Source organism: Psammomys obesus, unplaced genomic scaffold, assembly GCF_907164565.1.
Source record: "Psammomys obesus unplaced genomic scaffold, mPsaObe1.curated_primary_1811, whole genome shotgun sequence".
Taxonomy (NCBI): Eukaryota; Metazoa; Chordata; class Mammalia; order Rodentia; family Muridae; genus Psammomys; species Psammomys obesus.
The window spans coordinates 7,719,589-7,743,446 of NW_026596095.1; the positions used below are offsets into that span (position 1 = coordinate 7,719,589).

The 23,858-nt window shown below is 33.2% G+C and overlaps 1 protein-coding gene across 4 annotated transcripts in view; it reads right to left on the reverse strand.

Moving 5' to 3' along the window:
• Positions 1-23,858, reverse strand: part of Ptbp2 (polypyrimidine tract binding protein 2) — a 58,237-nt gene that overhangs the window by 16,037 nt on the left and 18,342 nt on the right. For all 4 annotated transcript variants that reach the window (XM_055628169.1, XM_055628170.1, XM_055628171.1 and 1 more), the window contains exons 4-8: positions 18,270-18,442; positions 17,227-17,370; positions 12,870-13,034; positions 12,673-12,783; positions 4,950-5,145 (exon numbers count right to left, since the gene is read on the reverse strand). In XM_055628169.1, the coding sequence (XP_055484144.1) occupies positions 4,950-5,145; positions 12,673-12,783; positions 12,870-13,034; positions 17,227-17,370; positions 18,270-18,442 (789 nt within the window). The remainder of the gene's footprint in view (positions 1-4,949; positions 5,146-12,672; positions 12,784-12,869; positions 13,035-17,226; positions 17,371-18,269; positions 18,443-23,858) is intronic.

Genomic DNA, 23,858 nt, shown 5'->3' on the forward strand with positions numbered 1-23,858 from the left:
ATCCTTCAGAAGCCTGTTTGTTTTCTAATGAGAGTCAAAAAGAAAGTGATCAGTATCGGGTTAGGTGAGAAGGAACTGGGAAGGATAACATTAATCATGATATGTTATTTGAGGGAAAATATTTTCAATAAAAGAAAAATAAATTAAATTAAAAAAAAAAAAGAGGAAAAATGAAAATCTGCTGCCTGGTTTGGTGACAAAGCACAGGCATGAAGTCCCAGCATGTAGGAAGGTGAAGGACAAACATTTTGAGTTCGAAGGCAGTCTGTTTTACACAGAGATTTCTAGGGCCAGACTGCAGCAGGACCACACAGTCAAGATTCTTGTTTCTATTGAATTAATAACACAATACTTGATGTAATACATAGGTGATGTATAGTAAGAAAACCGGGGGACACTGTGGCGATACCTGAGATGTGACATGATATCAGTGCTGACTTAAAACACAGTAGGAAAAAAAGTAATAACCCATGGTGATCACTACTGATGTTGTCACAGAAATGTGGGATTCACTGAGTCAGACAATAATCAAAATATAAATGCAAATTGTAAAATATTTCCATGTGAATGACCCATTCAAAAGCAACAAAAGCAAAAGCTTTTGAATTCTGAAATAAACTTCGTAATTTTAGGATTGCACATAAAAGGAAGAAACAGTAAACCAAACAATAAAATATTTTATCATTAAAATTACTTCAAGTAAATTATGACATGAATAAAAAAATTAAAATACTGTGCAATGGCTATGTCTTTTTACAAGGCCATAATAAATAACTACTAAACCCCAAAAATTTGATACAGAAAAAAAATTCAAATAGCAGTTGATTTTTAACTCGTTTACTAAAACATTTTGCGATGTTAAAAAATACATATAAATGCTGTGGACCCATTCCCATTCGTTTTCAGTGATTTCAATAGCCAGCACATGTAGAAAAAACACATGGAGTACAAATTAACCTTTATAAAAAATGTTACATCTCAGAATCATCAACTGTTCAGCTCTTTGCTACTACTGCTATTCTAAGAATGGATGTTATTTTATTTGAGGTATATTTTTGATGAAATTAGTTGCTTTACTATTTTTTAAGTGGCAACATGATCATGAAAAATTAATTCTAGCAATTTTTACATTAATACCAATCTTAATACATTAACATTTACCTTAACAAAATTATGTCTCAATTTATAATCAATAATTTTTGACCGCCTTGTTTTCTGAAGGAGTATATATGAGTGAATAAATAGACTGCTAAGCTTATGATTATAGATTTAATGTTACATTTCTAAATAACTATAAAGTACTTGTCTACCTTTTGTGAATACATTTTCCAAAACACTGTGATTCCTAGTAAAAGAGGCAGGGAAACCAGGGATAGGTAAGTGATAGTTTTAAAATAATTACCATTTAAAATAAAATATTTTAAAATAAGTGATGACATTCATTGAAGCAGCTAACTATAAAAAGCAAAGTATGGCCCCATATGGTGGACAGAATATTTAACTATACATACTCTTTTAAATAAAGGGTTGCTGTAGCAATTATTTCAATACTTCTGGTTGAGAAAGACTGATCAAGAAAGTAATCTCACCACCATTACTTTTGTTGTACTCTGTAGTAGACACCAGTAAAATATCCTTACAGGCAAAAACAAACAAACAAAAAACCAAAAAAAAAAAAAAAAAAAAAGAAAAAAGTTACTTCAAAAAGTGTCAACATCACATGGCACACTGAATGACCCTGTAATGTGTTTCGAAACAACTTTTAAGAAACATAGCACTGAGCTAAACATGAAGCACATATTTATCATCTCAGCACCCCAAAACTGCAATAGTCTTGCAAGATCAAGACCTGGTCTCAAAAATTTTTTTAGAAGACATAGTGTATTTTTTAAAAAAGCACAGCAAGAACAGTTATTAAAAATACTTTTCAGACAGTAACAGTTCTAAAACACGTTGAAGACTCAGCTCATACCCTAAAAAAACATAAGTCTCTAGTAAGTACTTTGTAAGAACACCATCCAAACACTTTGACAACTGAAAAATTATAAATAACACCTATTTAAAAATTGCAAAATAGTTTACAGTTAATGATACATTCCTGTAGTAAATGTATATGTTTTGAAATAAAGAAAGAAAGGTAGGTATAATGGAACAAATCAGTAATTTCAGCACTAGTAAAGTTGAGGAAGAAAAATCAAAAGTACAGGGCCAATCAGGGAAGGAAGCATATTCCCGGCAACTCTGGGCTATACAATGACATTGTCTCAACCAAGAAAGCCATGCTGATAACAAAAACACAGCCTTCTACAACAATTTATGTTTTTCAAATGAATACATAGCTTCCAGGAAAAAAAAAAAAACTTGTAAAACTATTAATAATTTTTATTGTTTTTTCAGTAGTTCCAGAGATATAATCTTAGGAAACAACTTAAGACATTCTTTAAAATAAAAATAGACTTCAACACCCACTTTCAAAGATTCAATGTACTACGGCAGCAAGAAAACAAAAACCAATGAAGATGTTAAGTATATCCATTGTAAGTTGTTAGAATTTCTTTTTCTATTTAAGAGTTCTAAGTTAAATGGCAATAACAGTAACACACACAAGCTAAAAATGATTTTAATTTTGTGCCAAAAATGTACTTAAGAGAAAGCAGACAGACCCAAACATATGAATGTTATCTCTGGTGAATATCCATAACTTAAGAGTCTATTATTGGAGTTTTTAAAGTTACATTCAACCTACTTTTAAAACCACCCGAGGATAAAGTAAAAAGTTCACTTACAAATGTAGACAATTAAAACAAGTAAAAGATGAATGAATTTAGCTTAAGTCTTCACATTTAACCTGGAATTCACCAAGTAGGCTGGCTAATGAGCTGCAGGGATCCTCCACCTCCTTCTCTGCTCTCCACCCTGAGGTCAGAGATGACGGCTATTGTGCGGGCTTTTTACATAGGTACTTGAGATTCAAACTTAATAGCTCATGTAAACAGAGCAAGCACTTTACCAATTGAGCCACCTTTGTTCCATTTTATGATTTACAATTCTTTCACTAAAGCCTTAAGATCACGGCAAAAAGTTACACAATACTCCCAATGACTTCAAAATATGTCTTCTCTCCTTAGGATTCACATACACACACAGTTTCTTAGAATCCTTAATGGCAGAAATTTTTGGTATTTTACCCTTAATTTTTATTTTTTTAAGAAGTGGTACGTGCTTTAACTTTCTTAGAGACTATAAAATCTTGATGCTACTACCTACTTTATTTGGCTATTAAAGGTTTCACTAATATACCTGTCAAGTGTTTAGAAGAATGCCAGAAGCTACCAAGGTCTTTTTTCTTCTTTTGTACAAGTTCTGTCAAGTAAAAAGTTAAAAGCAAAAGCTGTCTATCATTTATTATGGTCTCAATTTTGACACTGCCACTAAAAACTGTAAACTATGAATTAAGTAAGACTTTAACCAGAACCACACTGCAAATAAGATTTTGTCAGGAACACTGCTAGCAACCTAAAGCATGTACTTACTATCTTCAGTCACAAACAACAGTAGTGGCTTGTGCTAGAGACACCAAATGCTAGTATAATGGGTCAGTTTTGTCTGTCATCATTAGAATTAACTGCAAATGGCTCTGGAACATGAACTCCGTTCATATACATTCCAATCATATACGTACAAGGACACAATTGTAACATATCCATAATAAATATTTTCAACTCTCATCTACTTTTTTTTTTTTTAAATGATGGACATAAACTAAAATTTTAAAAGCTACTTTCCTCCTTTCTCAACCATCAGTCTTGGATTCTCTCTGGATAGTAATCCTGACTTAAAAATAATATTACTTGGAGACAAAGATGGCTAAGAGGCCAAGAGCCCTTGTTGCTCTTGCAGAGAACATGGATTTGGGTTCTGGGACCCAAACTCATTTGGCAGCTAGCAACTGTCTATAAACTTCAGTTTCAGAGAATATGGTGCCATGGTGCCCTTTTCTACCCTTCACAGGCATTGCAGACATGTGTTATACAAACATACATGCAGGGAAAACATCCAAACATAAAAAAAAAAACATATAGTATTGCAAATCACAAAATTAAAATTCCCAAACCAAAAAAAAAAAAAAAAAAATCAAGAAAACTACTAAATTTTGACATTATAAATCAGTTTGCTTATTCTAACTTATATTTCTCCCCCCAATCTCCAGTCCATCAACTTCCAGTTACTTATTTTTACACTGTATTGTGCATTAGTAGCACAAATCCATGGTAAGGTAAGATAAAAAATAAATAACAAAGACCAAAGGAAGAGCGATATACATTTTATAGAAAAATCCTCATTTACAATTTCTCAAAATTTATGGTACAGGATATTTCTAAAAATTCCATGTACTTGGGGAGGCAGATGAAGGCCAATCTCTGTGAGCTCAAGGCCAGCCTGGTCTACAAAGAGATTCCAGGACAGCAAAGGCTACACAGGGAAAACTCTGTCTCAAACAGGCAAAAAACCAAACCAAAACAAAAATTCCATGTACACACACTCTTATTTTTATCTTTGTTAATACTTTTTTATTTCTGCATATTAACCCAAACAAGTAGGCATAAATGCCGTAGGCTTAGACAGGGCATGAAATGTGAAGCATACATATTTTAATAAACAACATTCTTTTTTATTCCAGTTTTTCTTCTTTTGTTTTAAGAGTTGCATGAGAGAAAAGTTAGGTAATTAAAAAGGTAAAAGAAATATACTTTTAATTATACTTAGGAAGTTAAAGGCTTCCTTGTAATGGAATTCACACAACCTTCTGAACAAAAACAAAACTTATAAAATATGAACATAATTTCTTCATGTTCAAAATAGAAGATTAATTATACTTACAGTAGTTTAAACAGGCACTTTCCCACTGAACAATGGAAGAAAGGTGGTACAGACAGTAAAAATCATACCTAAAAGGGATGTCTCCTTGGCAAATGCTGCAGCAATAGCTGGGTCTAATGCAGGCTGGCCATCTCCAGAGGGAAGATCAGGTCGTGTATAATCCCTACTTTTATCATTGTTGTATTTTACATTCAAATTCACAAGTTTGGAAAAATCAATCCTCAGGGTACAGCAAGCATTATAAATATTTTGACCATCTAGGGCCTGTGAAAGTGAATAAAATGTTATCAGGCATCTTAAATCTGAAAGTTAGGAAAAATAGGAAAAGGATTGAAATTTCATACATCAAGCCATGCTACTTCTGTTCTCAATGTGTTCTACTAAATAGGAAATGCTACTTAACTCTAAAATACCTTTTTATTACCAATGCTAACACTTTTTAATAAAATAAAGTTGTAAGCAGCTCTAAAAAATAAAAACAACTGGTAATAGTCACATACAGTGAGCCCTAACAGTATTTACTCATTTGAACAATATGTTATACGCACATTTTATTTATGATATTAATGACTTGATATAACTACTTCTGGGTGCCACACTATGAAACCTCCTCATACAACTAAATGTAGCCCCAAGATATTAATAACAATTCCCGTGAAATGAAGCAAAAACAAGCACTTCCTTAAAATGAAATGTTTGACCTGAATAAGAATTATCTTGATGTAATTTAGAAAGGCCAATATATCATTCCAGAAGTTTCTGGAATAAAAGGAGTGCTGCCTAGAAATAAAAGCCTAGACTTAAGTACATCATTGTTAGACCACTATTTTACTCTGAGTATCTGTATAAAAAATAGAACGGAAAAGGCCCACCAAGCTTTAAAAGATGGTTACTGAAGGAATTAAATATAGAATCATACATGTCAACGTTTATCATGATTTATTATTAACTATCTTACTACTATGATTTTTGCTGCCGTGCATCATTTCTAGTTCAACAAGATATAATAAAAAAACATAAATGAAAACAAAAACATAGCATTACTTTTCATCAAAAAAATAAAAATGTCTTTTTAATTTAAAAAGTAAATTTCTGTAGTTGCTTAAGTATATAAAGCTTGAAATTAAAACATTAAAATGCTCTTACTCTCTGGAACAATAATTCTTTCCCCTCAATAAACAGAAATTTACAGCTATTTACTGAGCAGAAAAGCAGCAAAAAAGCTTCACACCAGAAGATCACAGGGCTGGTAAAAACTAACTTACAGGCATTTCATACACATTATAACTTAAATTACATTTGGATGAAGCAAACCATCACATAAAAGAATATATACCACATATATAAGTAGAAACCAAATATATCAACTCTATCAACAATTTACTGTAAAATAATCCATCAGCCTCCTCTGGAAGCATATAACACACTACTAGAATAGGCATTCCTGACGGTAGAGTATTCAGAGTAAGTAAAGGCATTCCTGTCAGGTGAATGTGAGTTACGTGACAGAATTCGTGACTTCTATGCAATCTATCTGGCACTGAGTATCAATGATGCAAATGTCTACCAGTTTATGAGTAGCAAAACTTTACAACTAGGTAACTTTAAATATTATCAAAGAGAAAATATCTCATAGAGCTGCCCTGAGTCACCATTCCTAAGTTAATGCTAATAGTACTAACAGAAAATTACTAAATCTACCATAGACTTTTGAAAGTGTTATTTTAATGCAATATTAGGGTAAATGACAAATTACCCACAATCAATATAACAATTATTACAACACCATCTAGGAATCTTTGATAGTTTCAACTTTAACTTTTAGAAAATATCTGTATGCGGGTGAAAGACACACAGTTACACATAGACTGGGAAGAGCTGGAGAAACAATCAGACATCATTTAAATTATAATTGTGTGGAACAAAGAAGAAGAAAACAGGAATCCAGATATTTTTCAAAAGTTGAATGAAGTACGGTGATTGTAAGAGAGAAAGAAAATTCATGCTAAAAAATTTATGCAAGCTTCATTTCAAGCTGTATTTACAATCCCAAAAAAGAATAGCAATACAGACACCAGTTCTGAGATGGATGCAGCCACCAGGAATGCAATGATCTGGCTGGAGCAAAGATTACTGGCAGTTAAAGTTCAAGATAAAGCAAGGAAAAGCTTCTCAAATGTTCCTATTTTCAATGAAAATTTATACACTAAGTAAAAATAGTAAGTCAGAAATTTTTATAGCGAAAACAAAAGCATAAAAATCAAGAAAATGTTAAAATAGAACATACAATTAAAACAGTATAATGATTTAATATGCAGATACTTCAAGGGCATTACTTATATGTAACTTGCTGCAGTAAGACGCTTCTGGGCGTAAGAATTAGGTGCTTCAGGGAGACTCCAAAATTCCAAATTCTCTGAATATCTTACTATCTTCTTACTTTTAAAAAGTGAGGAAAATTACTAACATAAAAAATATAAAATTGGAAAAAATTTAAAAATATAAAGTTGGATTGTAACATAAAACTCCATATTAATAGATTATGTGGAATTCTTTTAAAAATACTGATCCATTATGAATTCCTATGAATGTGGAATGCATAACATAAAAACTGAAAGGAAGTATTAAGCAAGTTCAAGCAAACTGTCTACAAAGTACCATCAGAAAGGTCTCTTAGAACATCTGGTGTGAGTGCTTTGTAAGGACTGAAGGACATGAGCTGAGTACTACACAACAATCTCAGTTTTACTATTGCTGTCTCAATAAAAGCTAAAATGTAACCCCACAAGTATGCTAAAACAAGATGACAAGAGGAAAAAGATTCTAGATGTCATAGCATCATTACCTAGTGTCTACAAGACATTAACTCTTCATATATTTCAAATAACAAAAACAAAATGACATTTGCTACTCACGCATTGTTGTTTAACTTTGTTGCAAAAACATTTAAAGCTGGGGTATTTACATGCCTCAGTTTTACACCTTCCAATTTTAAAATTGTTATTAAGAAGCCAATGCAGAGAGTATCTTTGCTTTCCCAGTATACTGTATGAGTTTTCTTACAAAAATATGAAGACCATTACTTTATGATAATTAGGACTGTTATTATGGCTTCAGTTTATCACCTCAAATGTCAATGCAACAGAGAACAAAGTAGATGAAGTGTCCACTCATACTAACATAAAACATAGTTCTCTAAGAGATAATTATAAAAAGCTTACCTAATTCAAAGCATAGTATGGAAAGAGGTCTCCATAAAGAAATTTCTAAGCTTATATTTGGTTTAAAAAAAAAAAAAAGGAATAAAAAAATGAAGAGAAAAACAAAAATGGAATAGCACACTGTAAACCTCAAAGATCAGAGAAAGCATATCTACTAAGTATTTTAAAAAGTTTGACACAAATGAAAAAGGAGGAAATGAGACGAGAAACAAGCAAACATTTACTCTCCTAAACCACACTAATGACTACAGGCTTTATCATAAGGATAAAGGGTAGTCACTGAAGGACATTAGTAAAGTAAATAATATGACTAAGTTGAAATCATCATGTAGCCTGTGGAAATTACTGGGAATGGCCTAAGATCCAGAGGTGGCAGGTTTCAGCCAAGTACCTTGAGACTGATGTAGATATCTACAAGAGGATGATGTGTTGGCATAATGTTCTTTTGAAATGTATACACCTTACCCTTGTTCATTCAAATACTGATCCCCACCCCCCTTCACTTTCTGGTTTCAATCTGGATACTGCATTATTCTAAGCATCCTGTCTCAACTTTGTGTAAACAAGCCAAAATAAAGTAACTAGCCACAATGTTGCGTAAGGAGAGGGGAGGAGCCAGAGGGCAGGAAATGAGTGAGAAAAAAAAGAGGACGGAGGACGGGGGCAGAGTGAGGAGAGCCAAGCTGGGAGGAGATCTTGGAACTACCTGGAGAGATGGACTGGACCTAATATATCACTAAAAGCAAGTATAATGTGGGAAATCTAAATGTTAGGAAACTATGAGGGCTTGGAGGTTTAAGAGGATCTAACTATTGCTCAGCATTGTATACTAGGTTAACCAAATAAACCCAGTCTCTGTGTGGTGATTTGGTTATACAGCTGTTTAGGATTAACAGCAGCTTTACTAAAAGATATTAGTAAATATTAATTATTACTTACAACAATGATGTCTTGATGGCTTAGACCAGACCAGTGCTACTCAACTGTTGGTCAAGGACCAGCAGCTCAGGTTGTTCTGCATAAAATGAGTTTGTGTCAAAAATTCTTATCATTACCAAGTGAATATGATGTTTTCTAACTGCCTTCTAAATATTTATGTTCATAAAAGTGTTAGTGCCACCTCTGGCTTAGAGAAACTTCTTTCGGCATTAAGCAACAGTTACTACAGAGACACTCCCTCAAAGGCTCAGGGACCATCATAGAATATAAGAGCCAGCAGAAGGGATGAAGTGTTACTGAAACCGTCTTCTGGGCATGACAAAACCTTGCACTGAGTGCTCAGCATTTGTAATTACCTGAACAAGATCTATTGAAGACTTGACATGCCTACGTTTCATCAAACAGAAAGAGGGTAGTGAGAATATACAGGTACTTATGACTACAAGGGAAAGACATTTTCTTCAGTAGTGTAGGCACTGGGAAGTTCCCTCCTTTGGTGGTTTGAGAACGACCCTCATAGACTCATGTTTGAATCCTTCATCCCCAGTTAGTGGGAACTGTTGGAAATGATAAGGATAAGGACTCCAACAAAGTCTCTTATAAGTTGCCTTGGTCATAGTGTCTGTTCACAACAAGCAAAAAGTAACTAAGACCCATGGCTACTGTAATAATCCCTTACACATACTCCTGTAAGTGATCTCAATGATACTCAGTGGTATGCTCATACATACGTACACACACATACACACATACAGGTTGACATGAAGTAGAAAGGGGACTAATATGAGAAAGGAATAAACAGGAACAAGAAAGGGAGTAAAAATGTATATGATTAAATATATATTAAATACAGGTATTAAAATGTTTTAAGCCTATTATGTACAATTAAAACTAAAAAGAAAATTTACAGCATTGCTGTTTTTAAGCACAAAACTTTGTATCGCATCAGCATTAACATAAACTATAGCTACAAACAGGTGATTCTGCACATTGACATAAGCAAAAAAAAAAAAAAAAAAAAAAAAAACAGAGAAAAATGTTTGAGCAAGGATAAACAAATAGGAATTCAGTAATCAGAATCAGTATCTGGAAATAGGATGGAAGGCAAAAGTTATAATTCCAAGTTCTGGTTTGTTAATGAGAATGATGTTGGTATCTTGTACTATAGACAAAGAGAACACTAGGTACCCCAAGCTGAAATGAGAACAGTTTAAGTTTGAAAGTGTACAATGATTGGCTGGATTCCTAGTCTGGGTCTTTTAGTTAAATTCTGGGCTAGAAAAGTTAATGTAAACACCAAAGATAATTTTAAGTTGTGTAAGTAGAAGTCTGCCAAATAGAAAAAGAGTGTTGAAAGGGGAAAAGACAACCAAAGAGGTAGGAGAAATCTAGAAACACAGAAATGTCAGAAACCAGGAAAAAAATTAAGAAAGTGGGGTTCACAGTGTCAATCATTACCTACAGGTTAAGCAAGATAAAGACTGAAAACTAATACTGAAATTGTACTACTGAAATGACCACTACTTACACTTTGAAGGGTAGGTTAGGTAACTAGAGATAAAAACCAAATTACGCTAGACAGAGAAATGAGGAAGACTGAAAAGATATAAGCAGTTAACAGCTTTCGTATAAAGTCTGATTACAAATGAAAACAGAGAAGAAGAATGGAAGATAGAGAGACATGCACAGCAGCACAATCAGCAAGATCTGAAGTCAATTAACTATAAGTTTGAGTATATTTGAAATCCTGGTGATAAGCAGTCAAAATGGAAAAATAAAAGTCAAAGTAGAGAAGACAATTATGCCATTATTATTAATATAACCTGAGGTAGGTAGCAAAGAATGAGATCTATAGATCTATAGATTCTATACTGATACTAGATAGGTAATGAAGCATAAAAAGGTATATATATCTAAAGATAGATATAAGTGTTAGATTTTGCTAGAAAGTACTAGAATTCCTGTCTGACTTTTAAAACAGATTTTGACAAATGAGGGGAGGAGAGACACTGAGTAAAGTGCAGTCTCTGGTACTGTGTCAGAGTACTGCTGACTAAAAAAATGTGAAATCATTTTCGAGGAAAAATGACTACTTTCTGATGACACTCAAAAAAAAGTATAACATTTTCAATTGTCAGATGATATGATACTATATAATATTCTCTAGGTATACCCTTGATATAGGCATGAAGATTGTAGATCGGTAGAGAAAATAGGGCAAGGAAGTGTGTAAAATGAATAACGTTTCCTCTCTAAAAGGTTCAACTACCAGAATGTGTACTTAAGAAAGTATATACAATTAAAATTATTAAAATTATCACTTTAGATTTCTGTACAGAAAACTTCAGTTAAGCATATGTAAATACAAACAGGGTCAGATGCTTATCTGTGCACACACATATAAAACAGTTGTAACAGTTTATCATAATTTTAAATAAAGACTGCTTCAGAAAAGATATACACATCAACTATATTTTTCTGTAACAAATGTAGATTAAATCCTAATCAAACTCCTATTCACTGATCCTTTGTCAATATTTTCCTCTAGAAAACAGGCACAAGTCAACAAACAAATATATAATACACATAAAAAAATGTGCATCATTTACAAATACATTTGACAGTGTGGAAAATGCCATAAAAAATCAGTTTCCAGTAATTTCTAAGACTATAATCTCATACCACATTCATTTTTGATATCTCAATAAATATAAAGACTTTCCAAAGTTGGGAGGCAAAGCATGTGAAGAATTATTTTGGGCAAGAAAGAATTCTAATAGTTAACTGGTGTCTGAAAAGGAGAGCATAGTAAAATATTATATAACAGGAGAACAAGTAGGTTAAACTGAAATACCTGAAAAGCTGATAATGTACCTCTTTAAATCTTAACATAGTTTTATATGAAGAAAGTGAAGAGACACTGTATTACAATTATGCCATTTTACCTCTATAACTTTTTTTTTAAATTTTGAAACATTTATACTGGCCAAATATGCTACTTTATGCGAAAGGAAATGAAACAATATAAAACTGGTCGCGCTTTCATATGGCTAATCTTGACCCAGAGAAATTAATGAAATATTAGAGAACACAAATAGTACAAAAACAAAACAATTAAAAGTAAAAAATTAGGTAAGGCTAAGATAAAGAGCTGATTTAATAGCTTCATAACATTAAAGTCAATGTGAATTTTTAATAATTTAGTAATGAAATAATGAGATACTATGGCAAAAGAAGTTAAACAGTAAAAACAAAATTAAATAAATTATACAGAAGGATTTAGGCATTCAAAAGCAAAGGGTTTTATGTGTTTTCAATGGCATCATGACAAGGAGAAATTTTAGTTCTCTACATTCTTACCTTCCATATCTAAAAATGAATGATACGACTAAAAAGCAGACTCAGAAACTATATTTAAAGAAAACACAAACAAAAGCTATCTTAAATTCTTTAAAAACTGTGTAAGATACAATGTAACTAGAGCTGATCAGAATCTGCAGTATCTATCTTCAAGTAGCTGAACTAAACTTACAGATGACTATCACTTAATTATTCTTAAAATGAGTTCTAAGTTAAATTAATACTCAAATCAATGAAAAACACATCACTATTTAAAGTGGCTCAAACTTACTAGTTTTGCTTGTTGAGCATTTACTGGATCACCATACTGCAGCAAAGCCTGAAACTGGTTATTTTTTGTAAATGTGATTATCTTCAATACAGCACCAAACTTGGAAAATATCTGTGAAAAATTAAAATTAAGGCATTATTACCTACTATGTTATTTCTTCAAGCTATAAGCAATTCTGTAAATTACATTACACTTACTTGGTGAAGGACATCAAGTGTTACAGGGTAGTACATATTGTCAATAATTATTCTAAGTACTGGACTCTGGGCTGGAGTCACTGCACTTTCACTGACTGTAGTGCCACTAAGAGGTGTATTTGCTGTCTGGACAGCTGTCACAGCTTGAAGAACTACTTGAGCACGCTGAAATTGACAGACAAATAGTTAGTGACACATCCATTGTTTATACTTACACTTTGTTACATGTTATACTACTGTCTCTTTTTCAAAATAATTCCCTAAGCACTCTGCCACCAATGCTGACACAGATAGACAATGCCACTTATTTTGAAAGAATCTCATGTACTTGGATAGATGTTTATAACCAGAAACAGTTCAAAGAGAAACTTACAGAATAATAAAACTTTAACTTCAGATTATTCACTCTATGAAATGAGTACACTGTTAGAAAGGGACTACAAGTCATCTTTCATTATGATCTAATCACAGACAAAATTATGATTAAGCTTATTTCTAACATAATCTTAACAAATGGACACAGGGGATAAAAACAAGTCTTCTCCGTACTAATACTATAAAATATTCTGATCAGAGCCAGGCACGGTGGCGCATGCCTGCAATCCCAACACTAGTAGAGGCAGAAGCAGGTGGATCTCTGTGAGTTAAGAGGCCATTCTGGTCTACAAAGAGTCCAGGACAGCCAAGGCTACAAAGAGAAACCTGTCTCGAAAAACCAAGAATCAAAAACAAACAAACAAACTAACTAACTAACTAACTAACTAACTAACTAACTAACTAACTAACTAACTAACTAACTAACTAACTAGAATAGCATAGAATTCTGATCAGAGATTAATGTTATCGCTAGTGTAACTGTCAGGAACATTTTCAGATATATTATGAATGGTATTATAGTCAGTGTATTTTATGGCAAATAACACAGAACCAATATTGCAAAATGCACCATTAATTAACTTTTAAATTATCTTAATGGTTTGACAAATCTTTATTGGCAGATAAATAATATAAGTAGATCTAAGGGATAAAGGAAGAGAAAAATACAAAAGAATATGCTTATGAGAATAAAGAAGAAAAACCAGGGATCATGAGGCCTAAAATTCAAAAAGTCAACACACATCTAAATAAACAGCATTTAAATGCTAATTAATAATATAAACCATAAATTGCATATATCAGCACAAGGACAACAAATGAAACAGCATGTTAAGATAATAATTAATTGATATTTTAATACTATGAAAAACAAAAAAGACCTCAAGAGCAACATTTCCCTACAAAAATTTATCTACAATGACAGCATTAAATATCACAACTAACATCTGTTCTAAATTCAAGTGTCTGTTAAAGGTAGGAACCACAATATCACAGCATAAAACTCAGTAGACACAAAAGCTGAAGTTTTCCCTGCAACGTTGTCACCCAAGTTTCCTTTATTGTACCAATCCCCTTAATAATACAGACTGTGACTATCTGTTCAGAGATAAAAATCTATACAAAGTATATATTATCCTATCTATATAAGAAGACTTTCTTCTATGGTATCAATTCCATGTTTATTCATTAACATCTTTTTTAGCTTGACAATATTTCTCATAGTAGCAGTAACAACTTTGTTTTAATACATGAAACAGTTTAAAAATCTAGATTTTTAAGTTTTCAAAATATTATATATACACAGGACTCAAATGCTGGAAAAAGACCTCAGTAAAACACTACAAATAGGACCTGTCTAAAAAAAAAAATATCAACCAAGCACAAAAAATAAAAAACCTAGAACACTATAAATGTGTCAGAAATCAGAGCCATGCCTTCTCCCAGCTAAAGAAATAGAATCACAACACCTGTGTTCTACTTTGATCTGGCTTCTTTCAAGAAACACCATTTTATAATGTACACCTATGCTTTGCAGATACACAGAGCTTGTTCATTCTTTTGTAGCCATGAATATAACACAACTCTTTCTGTATATTTGGACTACTACAATGAAACGGTTGCTCCGTGTTTTGTTTTTGTTTTTTTTTTTGGTGTATCTTTTTATTTACATATATGTTTTCTCAACCACATAATTAGGAGTGCAGTTAAGTACAGAATATGCATATGTTCAACTTGAGATTATTTCTGTTTTCAAAAAATGACTCTATAACAATGTACATTCTAGTAACCTATATGAGTATTCAAGCATCCTTGCAAATTTACTCCAAAATTTACTCCTGCTATTAGGTGTCTTTTCTATTTGTTTATAGATAAGTCTTTATCTTATCTATATATAGCCCAGACTGGTCTATCAGCATTCCTTCTATAGGTGAGAGCACAGTGGTAACAAAAGACATCAAGCAAGAAAAATCTCATCCAGTTAGAGAACCTACTCATCATTACTTTTGGGATAGAAGTAAAGGCAAATAAATGGCCATAAGGGAGAAGATGCAAACAATAGGTGGTCTGGACCTTTACCAAACACAAACATGCAAAATAACTTTGTAGGTGGGAATCAACATAAACAGTTGTGTCATCTAAGTGACAGAAGTAGCAAGGAACAGAGAAAAGTAATTACCTATAGGTAATTATGAATAAAATGACAGAACTCAGTGATTTAACAAATTGTTTTAAAAGAGTTCATAGCTAAACACATATTTACTTCCTTTTCTTAATATGAAATATTAAAATAACTACAAGTGAATAAAAATGTAGCAAATACTAAACATTAGGCTGAGAATAGTTTTTATCAAATTCCGGAAACAGAAAAAAAAATGAGTGGAAATACACAGCAAGCTGGGATTTATACTGGCAACAACAACAAACACAAACACACACACACACACACACACACACACACAAACAGGAATCAGAGCAGCAACTGGAAGGTTCACAAGACAGGAAGACAGAGCACAAGCACACATTAATAGAAACTCTAGGTAATGAACAAGCGACTCAGTTCTTGCCTCTGACTCATCACCTCAACACTAAAAACAACAAAACCATTCCTAAAAAGAATCTAAAGTCCTCAGAGGCACATTTGTTAGCTTAATAAATGCCTCTGGCATTTGGAGGTTAGAGAGAGGGGACTAACTTGGCATCCAATTGCTCTTTATTTTAACCTGGGGGAAATTATGTCAGTCTAACAAAATTCTATTTGTCCATTCTCAAATATGAATAAAGAGCAAGAAAGGAGAATAAGAACAAGATAAACTAAAGGTAAAACCGAAGGAAGCATCATTCAAACTCTGCTAAGCTATTTTAAAAATAAAACTGTACTAAGAATCCTCAAAGAACTGCAAAGTTGTTTTTTTTGTTTGTTTTGCCAAACCATTACATAAAAAATGACCAAAAAGACAGAAGGGCTTTCAAAAATTAAAAACCTGACTTAATTTGAACAATCCTTATGTGTGTAATCAAGCAGACTAGAGTAAGTGATTTATTGCCTAACCACTTTGGAATTCGTGATTCCAAATTTCCCTTTATACGGGGCTTTAAGTAATCATCCCTATTTAAAATTATACATCTAGAGACTCCCCATTTTTGTTCCCCTTTTCATATACTTCTTTCCTTTGAATCTTTGAAGATAGAGGCATAGCCCAGTGATAGAACGCTCAAACAGCCATGTTCAAGGCCTTGGATTTAATCCATCCAGAGCACTACACTAAATGATAATCTCACTAAAAGCAACTACATACTGTACCCTTTAGAAGCATTGCTAAAGAAAATAAAAGTTCTTAGACCAATACAGCACTTTACCATGTTTTGGTCTAAAAGCATTCTTATGCCATTCTAACATTAAATATCTTCTGTACCATATCTTAAAAGCCAACATTCTCATATTCTTCATTCTTAGTTTTTCTCAAGGAAATTAACACATCATTAGAAAAGGGAAAATAAAAACTTTCATAATGAAAGAACACCAAGAATAATCAGAGGCACTGCATTTCCTAACTTAAGTTTAAGCAGTGAAGCAGTACAGTTGTATCTTAACAAGTTGTATCTCACCAATAGTCTCTCCAGCCTCCCCACCCCACATATTTCCCCTCCTCTCTTGTATCTAGCTTCTAGCTGTGAATACAGTTACTTGCCAGGGACTCAAGCATGTTCAACTAACCCTCAGCCCCAATTCCCATATTCAAAACTAACTTTAAGCCTGTAAGAAGAAATAGAAATCTGACAAAGCCTTTAAAATAATAAAACTAATTTAATAATAATTGACACCATGAAAATGAGAAAGCCACATATTTTTATAAGTGAATACTTAATATGTACACACATAAACTAAATAGAAACAAAAATGTACACAGAAAAATTATTTTCTAAGTATTAGTCTTAAGATGCTATCAGCCATATTATTTATATACCTATACACACTTACTTGGTTTAATGTATTGTCTGTCTTTAGTTCTTTGTGATTGGAGTACTGGATATAAATCGGTTGGTTACGAAGATGAGGTGTCACAGCAGAATAGTAATTAACCATAGTAATAGCTGCTTCCTCTGTTGCCAGTTCCAAAAATGCCTGAAAAATGAGTTTAGAAAAATACCATGAATTAAATTTAAATAAAAATTACCATTTTTAACTCAAACTACGCAAGTATCTATGTAATCTAGTCTGCTAGTTAAAACTGCCTACAATATAACTCTCATTGACATTTACTGAAGGACTGGAAGAGACAGTTCTTAGGACCACTTTGCTTTTCCAGAGGACTCAAGACCAAACCCTGAAATATACCTACTTACTATGTCTCACAGGTACTTTACACTACAATTCCTAAAATGTGACACTTTGGCTATGGTAGGTACTTCCATTCACATGCACAGAGCCATAAACATTACATATTTTGAAAATAATAAAATATCTTAGAAATCTCTTAATTTTAAATATATAATTAGAGCTAATTTAATGGTTTACTACACCCCATAAGTCTGTTTTTCTTTCTTTTTTTTTTTTTAACAAAAACTAAAGAAAAGAAACATCTTCTAGCACCAAAATTTTATTATTATTACCCTAGAGATCTCATTTGGAAAACATAAAGGGAAAAATTTTAAATGGCTAGAATTATAACATTAGCTCTATTTTAGAGAATATACTGTTCATAAATTCCTCTAAATAGAATCATTAGTCATTAGAAATTTGAGAATAGAATGCTATGTTTAATACACCTGGATCCTATGGCTACTGTCCCTGAATGAGTACCCAAATTTAAGCCAGATTTCTACTATGCCACCAGAGAGGTAAACTCAAGCTATAGATGCCACTAGTGTCCCTGGTTTCTGCTATTTAAAAAAATACAAGCCAAAAAACTGTGCAAGAATTTTAAATTTTGTCAGAAAATTAATTCCCTCTTTAAGTGACAGACCATTCCTATCCTCTGTAATCTAAGGTTTAAGATGTGAGCAATACTTGTAAAACCATACCTGATTTTTTCCTTTCAGCATAAGGATGTTAGTCACCTTACCAAAAGGTAAACCTAAAGCAATAACTTCCGTTTCAGTCACTTCACCAGGTAACTTTCGGATATGAAGTACACGAGAGGGTGCCCCATCCATTTTATCTTCTCCTTTAAATTTCTTACTATCATTACCGTTGGCTGAAAGAAATTCAGAAATATTCTTTATATCAGGAAGAAAAATATATTGATTTCTATGAAAAGTTAAACATAACCTTAAAACATAGGCAAGTATTTGTAAATTTAAAAAATAAAATAAAATTAGTGTTTCAAAAGAGATCATTAAACCATCAATTAGTTAGTTACCATCAAGCCATATACCTAGTCTATGTAGAATAACTAGCAAAAATATTAAAATTCTATTTTATTCTGAAACTGTCCAATGACTAAAGAACTAAGTATATTACCACTTAATCCCTTTAGCCAAAAGGGATACATTCCAAAGCCACAACCCTAAATCTATAAACAGCTAGAAGTTAGCTCTATAGAGGATTTTTCTATGTTAAATGAATATAGTAATATTTACTTTATATTGAACACAGTAGAAGCTTATTAAGAATAAATAGTAAAACAGAACAACAACAACAACAAAAAAACCCACGAGTTCAAATTATGTACTTTTGTACCATTAAAGTAGACCAGTAGCATCCATTCCAAAAACCAAATCTATCTTCATTACAAAGTTTCACCAAAAAAGAAAAACACTCTGTAATTACAGATGCCTATAGATTAAGTATTTCATACAGAATTATGAAAGGCATTTCTACACCAATCAGTTGGTGATAATTTACTAGATACTTCAAGTATACTAAGACTTCAACTATCATGAAAAACCCTTTTACATGCTAATTTATTCATGGATACATTTTAAAATAAATGTTAAATATTTTACAATGCCATGGTGTACATGTGAAAGTCTGAGGACAACTTGCCAAAGTCAGCGTTCTACCATATGGGACCCAGGAATCAAATGGGTTGGCAGCCAATGTCTATATATGCGGAGCTACCTTGGAACCCCAGAAGTCTCTGAGCACACCATTTATCATATATTACTCAATCCTGAGGTACTTTCAGAACAATTTCTACTTTAAAAAAGTCAAACAAATGAAGCTTTAAAACTATTTCTACTCCAACACTTCTCTAAAGTAAAAACCTATTTCCTATTTCAATCTAACATCAACATCTTAATGAGTAAGGTGAGTAATGTCATTACTGGACTCTGTGAAAGAATCATGTTGCTCTGGCTTCTATTGCAAATATAATCCTCACAACTGTTTATCTAAAATTGCTGCTTCCTTTAAAACATTCTTAAGCTCTCCTATAGTTTACTACAAATGACCTTCACATTAAGGCAAGGGACTCTGTTTACAAACTAAAATAAGCCTCTTCATCTTTGAGTCTACCAATTTTCTGGACCACCCTTTATGGAACACGCCCCAGCAGTAACTGGGAACTATTAACCCTCCCTTACTAGACCTCTTCCAATCACGTGAAATTTACTGAGCTATTTTATGACCCAGAATATACTGTATCATGATGAGCATCCTTTATATATACACTTACAGGTTGCTCTATAATTTCCTGGTATAGTCTTATCAACATGGCTTTAAGCCAGTAACAGAGCCACTGTTCTAATTCTCTATTGTATCTTTTATGTACAGAGTATTAGTGGTTCAGTTTGGGAATTTGACTGGATTTAAAATCACCGTGGAAACACACGTTGTATACTAGGGTACAACGGGATAATTCCCAAAAAATGTTAGATGAAAAGACCCAGGATGAATGGGGTGGCATTGTACTATAGCTGGAGTACCAAAGGAACAAAAGAAAACCCAAGTTAAGAACCAGTGCTCATTTCTCTTTACTTACTGACCATAGACCCAGTGTGACCTGCTACCAATACTGTGCCACCATGTCTTTCCTGTCCCAGTAGACTCTGTCCCTTCTTAAAAGTATAAGAAAAAATAACCCTCCTGTAAGTTGCTTCATGTCAGGTATTGGGTCACAGTTCAAGAAGTAATCCAGGGAGAGAGAGGTAACTGTCCATAAATTCCTGCAAGATGTTTTTCTCACAGTACAGCTAGCATTGTGCTTGTCATGCTTTTCATGTCCTGTTAAGGTTATTCCAACAGTTCAATAATATTAAGATTTTTGATAAATATGAACTAGGTTTTCTATATATGTTAATACTTAGCTAAAATTTTATGCTCTCACATCAATAAAATCAAACTTTAGTAGGTTTTCTGTTTGCACGAAATAGAACTTTCTATCCTTTTATCAGTAACCTGTCTTTGTTATTTTTGTCTTGCTCCTCCCCCCCACCCCCTGGAGCTGAGGACTGAACCCGAGGTCGCAAGTGCTCTACCACTGAGCTAAATCCCCAACCCCAATAACCTGTCTTTGTAAACCTGACTCTAGAACAGTAGTGAGAACTTGTTTCTAAATCCAGGGCATTGATTCACAGCAAAACTTAGAAAACAAATATTTTTCATATACTTTCTTCCCCCATAAATGTATATACTTTCCTCCATTATCAACATTCTCCACTAGAGCAGTGTATTTGTTAGATCCTTTGGAGTACAATCTTTATGTCACGTAAGTTTTGACAAATGTACAATGAAGGTACATCATTATAATACAATATATAGTCTAGCCCCTGCCCAAGATGTCTGCTGTATTTCAACCTACCTTCACAACTACTTTAGTTTCAAGTACCACCATGGTTTTACCAGCATATCAGTTAGAGCAACATGGTAAATCAGATTTTGGACTGGATCTTTCATATAAAAAGCACTTAAGATTAATCCCCAGTTTTTCATAGCTTGATAGTTTACCTCCTGAATTTACCACAACTGTGTCCATTTACCTACTGAAGAACATTTCAGTATTTTCCATGTTTTGCTATAAACGTTTGTATTCAGGTTTGTTTTCTGCCCTACCTTGATATTGTTTTCATCCCCTTTAACTAGGAAGAAGTACAACTCCTTTAATTTTATAAGAAAACACAAAGTAAGTCTTCCCAAACAACTGTCTAATTTAGTATTCCTACTAGCAAAAAGTTAAGTTCTGTTGTCTATATCACAGTTTGCTGCTTTTGTAACAGGCCTTACTATAGCTGCGGCCACCACTAGAGCAGCAACTGCTTTACGAAACTCTGTTCAGACCACAGACAGCCTAAGTAACATGTCTACATTTACTGCCTCTGCTCTTGACAAACAAGTACAAGTTTATCACCTTCTTCAGTTGGGGGTCCTTAACTTCACTATCAAGTGGGTCTGCTACAAGAGGTCAGTAATTTATGGAATCTTGTACATGTTGTCTGCAATCCTAGGTATACGCTATTTGTTTCACTCAATATCAAACACACCTTAACAAAAAAGTGTCACACAGCTCCAGCGCCACTATATAGAAGGGACCTGGAATACATCCTTCCTTTCTCTCCTTCATAAGCTCCATCAGGAGATAATGGCTATAAATACCATCAGAGTAGATATAGTTACCCTGTCTGATCTTGAACATTTCTTCCAGGATGTGGCTTCCAAACTCAACACTTTGTTTTCATCCAGTAGTTTGTTTATGCCATAGTAATTGTAGTTTTACTTATATTTTTCCATATATGGCATAACAATTATATACACCTCCAAAATCAACAAACACTAAAGCTTCCTACTGGAGATTTTTAACCTGAAATTAAAGTAGAAGGATAACCTTTGGGGAGTGTCAAGACAAGCCTTATTGAGACCCATAGAAATTGGTGAGTCAGCAGTTCCTATGTCTCCTTAAAAGATCCTGATCCACTGCACACAGTGTTGATCCGCTAGGGACGCCTATCACATTAGTGAAGTCTCAAAATGGATCGGAGGCTAGGGCGGTGAATGCTTTCCCACTTCTTTACAGAAGTCTCCTAAAGTGACCTTGCCCCCATTATTTCCTTATAGTTGCACCAACCTGAACGATTATTATCGGTGCTTAAGGCTAGCATGGGATGGTCTGATTGACCCTTCAATCATATAAAGGCTTTTACTCTGAACAATAAAGTTAGACCTGCACCTTGAGTCTGGTCTCTGGAGTCTGATTCCTGGGATTCTGAATGGGCTCCGTTGCTACTCACCCCACTTTCCCAATTCCTGATCCCCACAGAATTATTTACATTTGCCATTTCCTAGCAGCTCTGAGTTTTTAGTTATCGTCATTTTATTAAATTTTAAAAGGTCAGCTTGTATTCTTTTATTGTGATTCTTGTTAAATGTCTATTACATTTATTATTAGTTTTCAATTATTTGGCTACTCTGTGCCTCAGTCCGTGTTTGTTTTTCAAAGTAATGCAATAAAGGAGGGGGGAGCAGGCCTTACTGAGTTTCTTAGAACTCTAAGTTCATGTTTAGCACAAACTCAGAAATATTCAGTAATTTCTATTTCAAATATAGATATACATGTGTGTACATATATATGTGCATAAACACACTGTTCCATTATCCCTAATTACTATCCAGAAATCCAAATATGAGTAAGCATACTTTTTTCTTTGGCAGTCAATAAATTTAACTTGTTTTTATGAAAGTTTAGTAACCATTTTTCTGTTGTTGATCTTAAGCAAAATTTCCATTTCAAATATTCTATTGTTCAAGCAGAATACGTTTATGCTTTTTAAAATAAAAGTTCATTATCTAAAGACATTTCATTCTCTTTTCAGTTATTATTCCAATTTTTTTTTCCTTTAAACTTAATGTTTATTGTCTTTGCATACTAATTCTCCTAGCTAGACATTTTAGAAGTCTTCTACTGAACACTTTATTCTCTAGGTTATTTTCCTCTCTCTTCAAAAATTTTGTAAATTTTGATTGTAGGCTACTGATATTATGGATGACAGATACAGAAGATTTAACCCTGTCTTCCTTAAGGGTGGTTATACATACAAATAATATATAATATTTATGTAATATAAATACAGATATTTAAGTAGGGAATCAATTACAGATAAAGCCTTCACATCCTGTCATGTTAGACTTTCAGTTTCTTAAACAAATGGCAGTTACTAGAAAATATTTTATTAAAGATCCAGGCTTTTTGGTATTCAAATTTTAAGTTGAGGGCACCCGGAAAGATGACTACATCTAACTTCTTAAAACTCTAATGTCTCAGAGCACTGTTCAGACTATGAGATCACCATGTTGCTCTCAGCCCTGAAGTAAAGCAATTCCTGATATATATTGTAAAGTTTCGACCTGTACAAATGCAACTCAGCTATTATCTAAAATTCTGATATGACCCCCACACCAAGTTCTGTCTGCCTACATTTGCAAAACTTTCTTTTATTCAGGATCCAGGTCCCCAAGCCCTACATGTTTAGAATCACAATGAGTTTTTGTGGTCCAGTGAAGCCTAAGCCTCTCTCCTTTATCTGTGTAGTTGTGGCAGCAAGGTACTTCAACAAAGCAGAAAACCAGAGTAAGAGGAGACTCAGAGGCATTTATTTCCTTTCATTCAAGTTTATACTTTCTTTTCCTTAATTCCAACAATAAACCTTGGTTTGTGCATTTGGGAGACGACTGGAAAA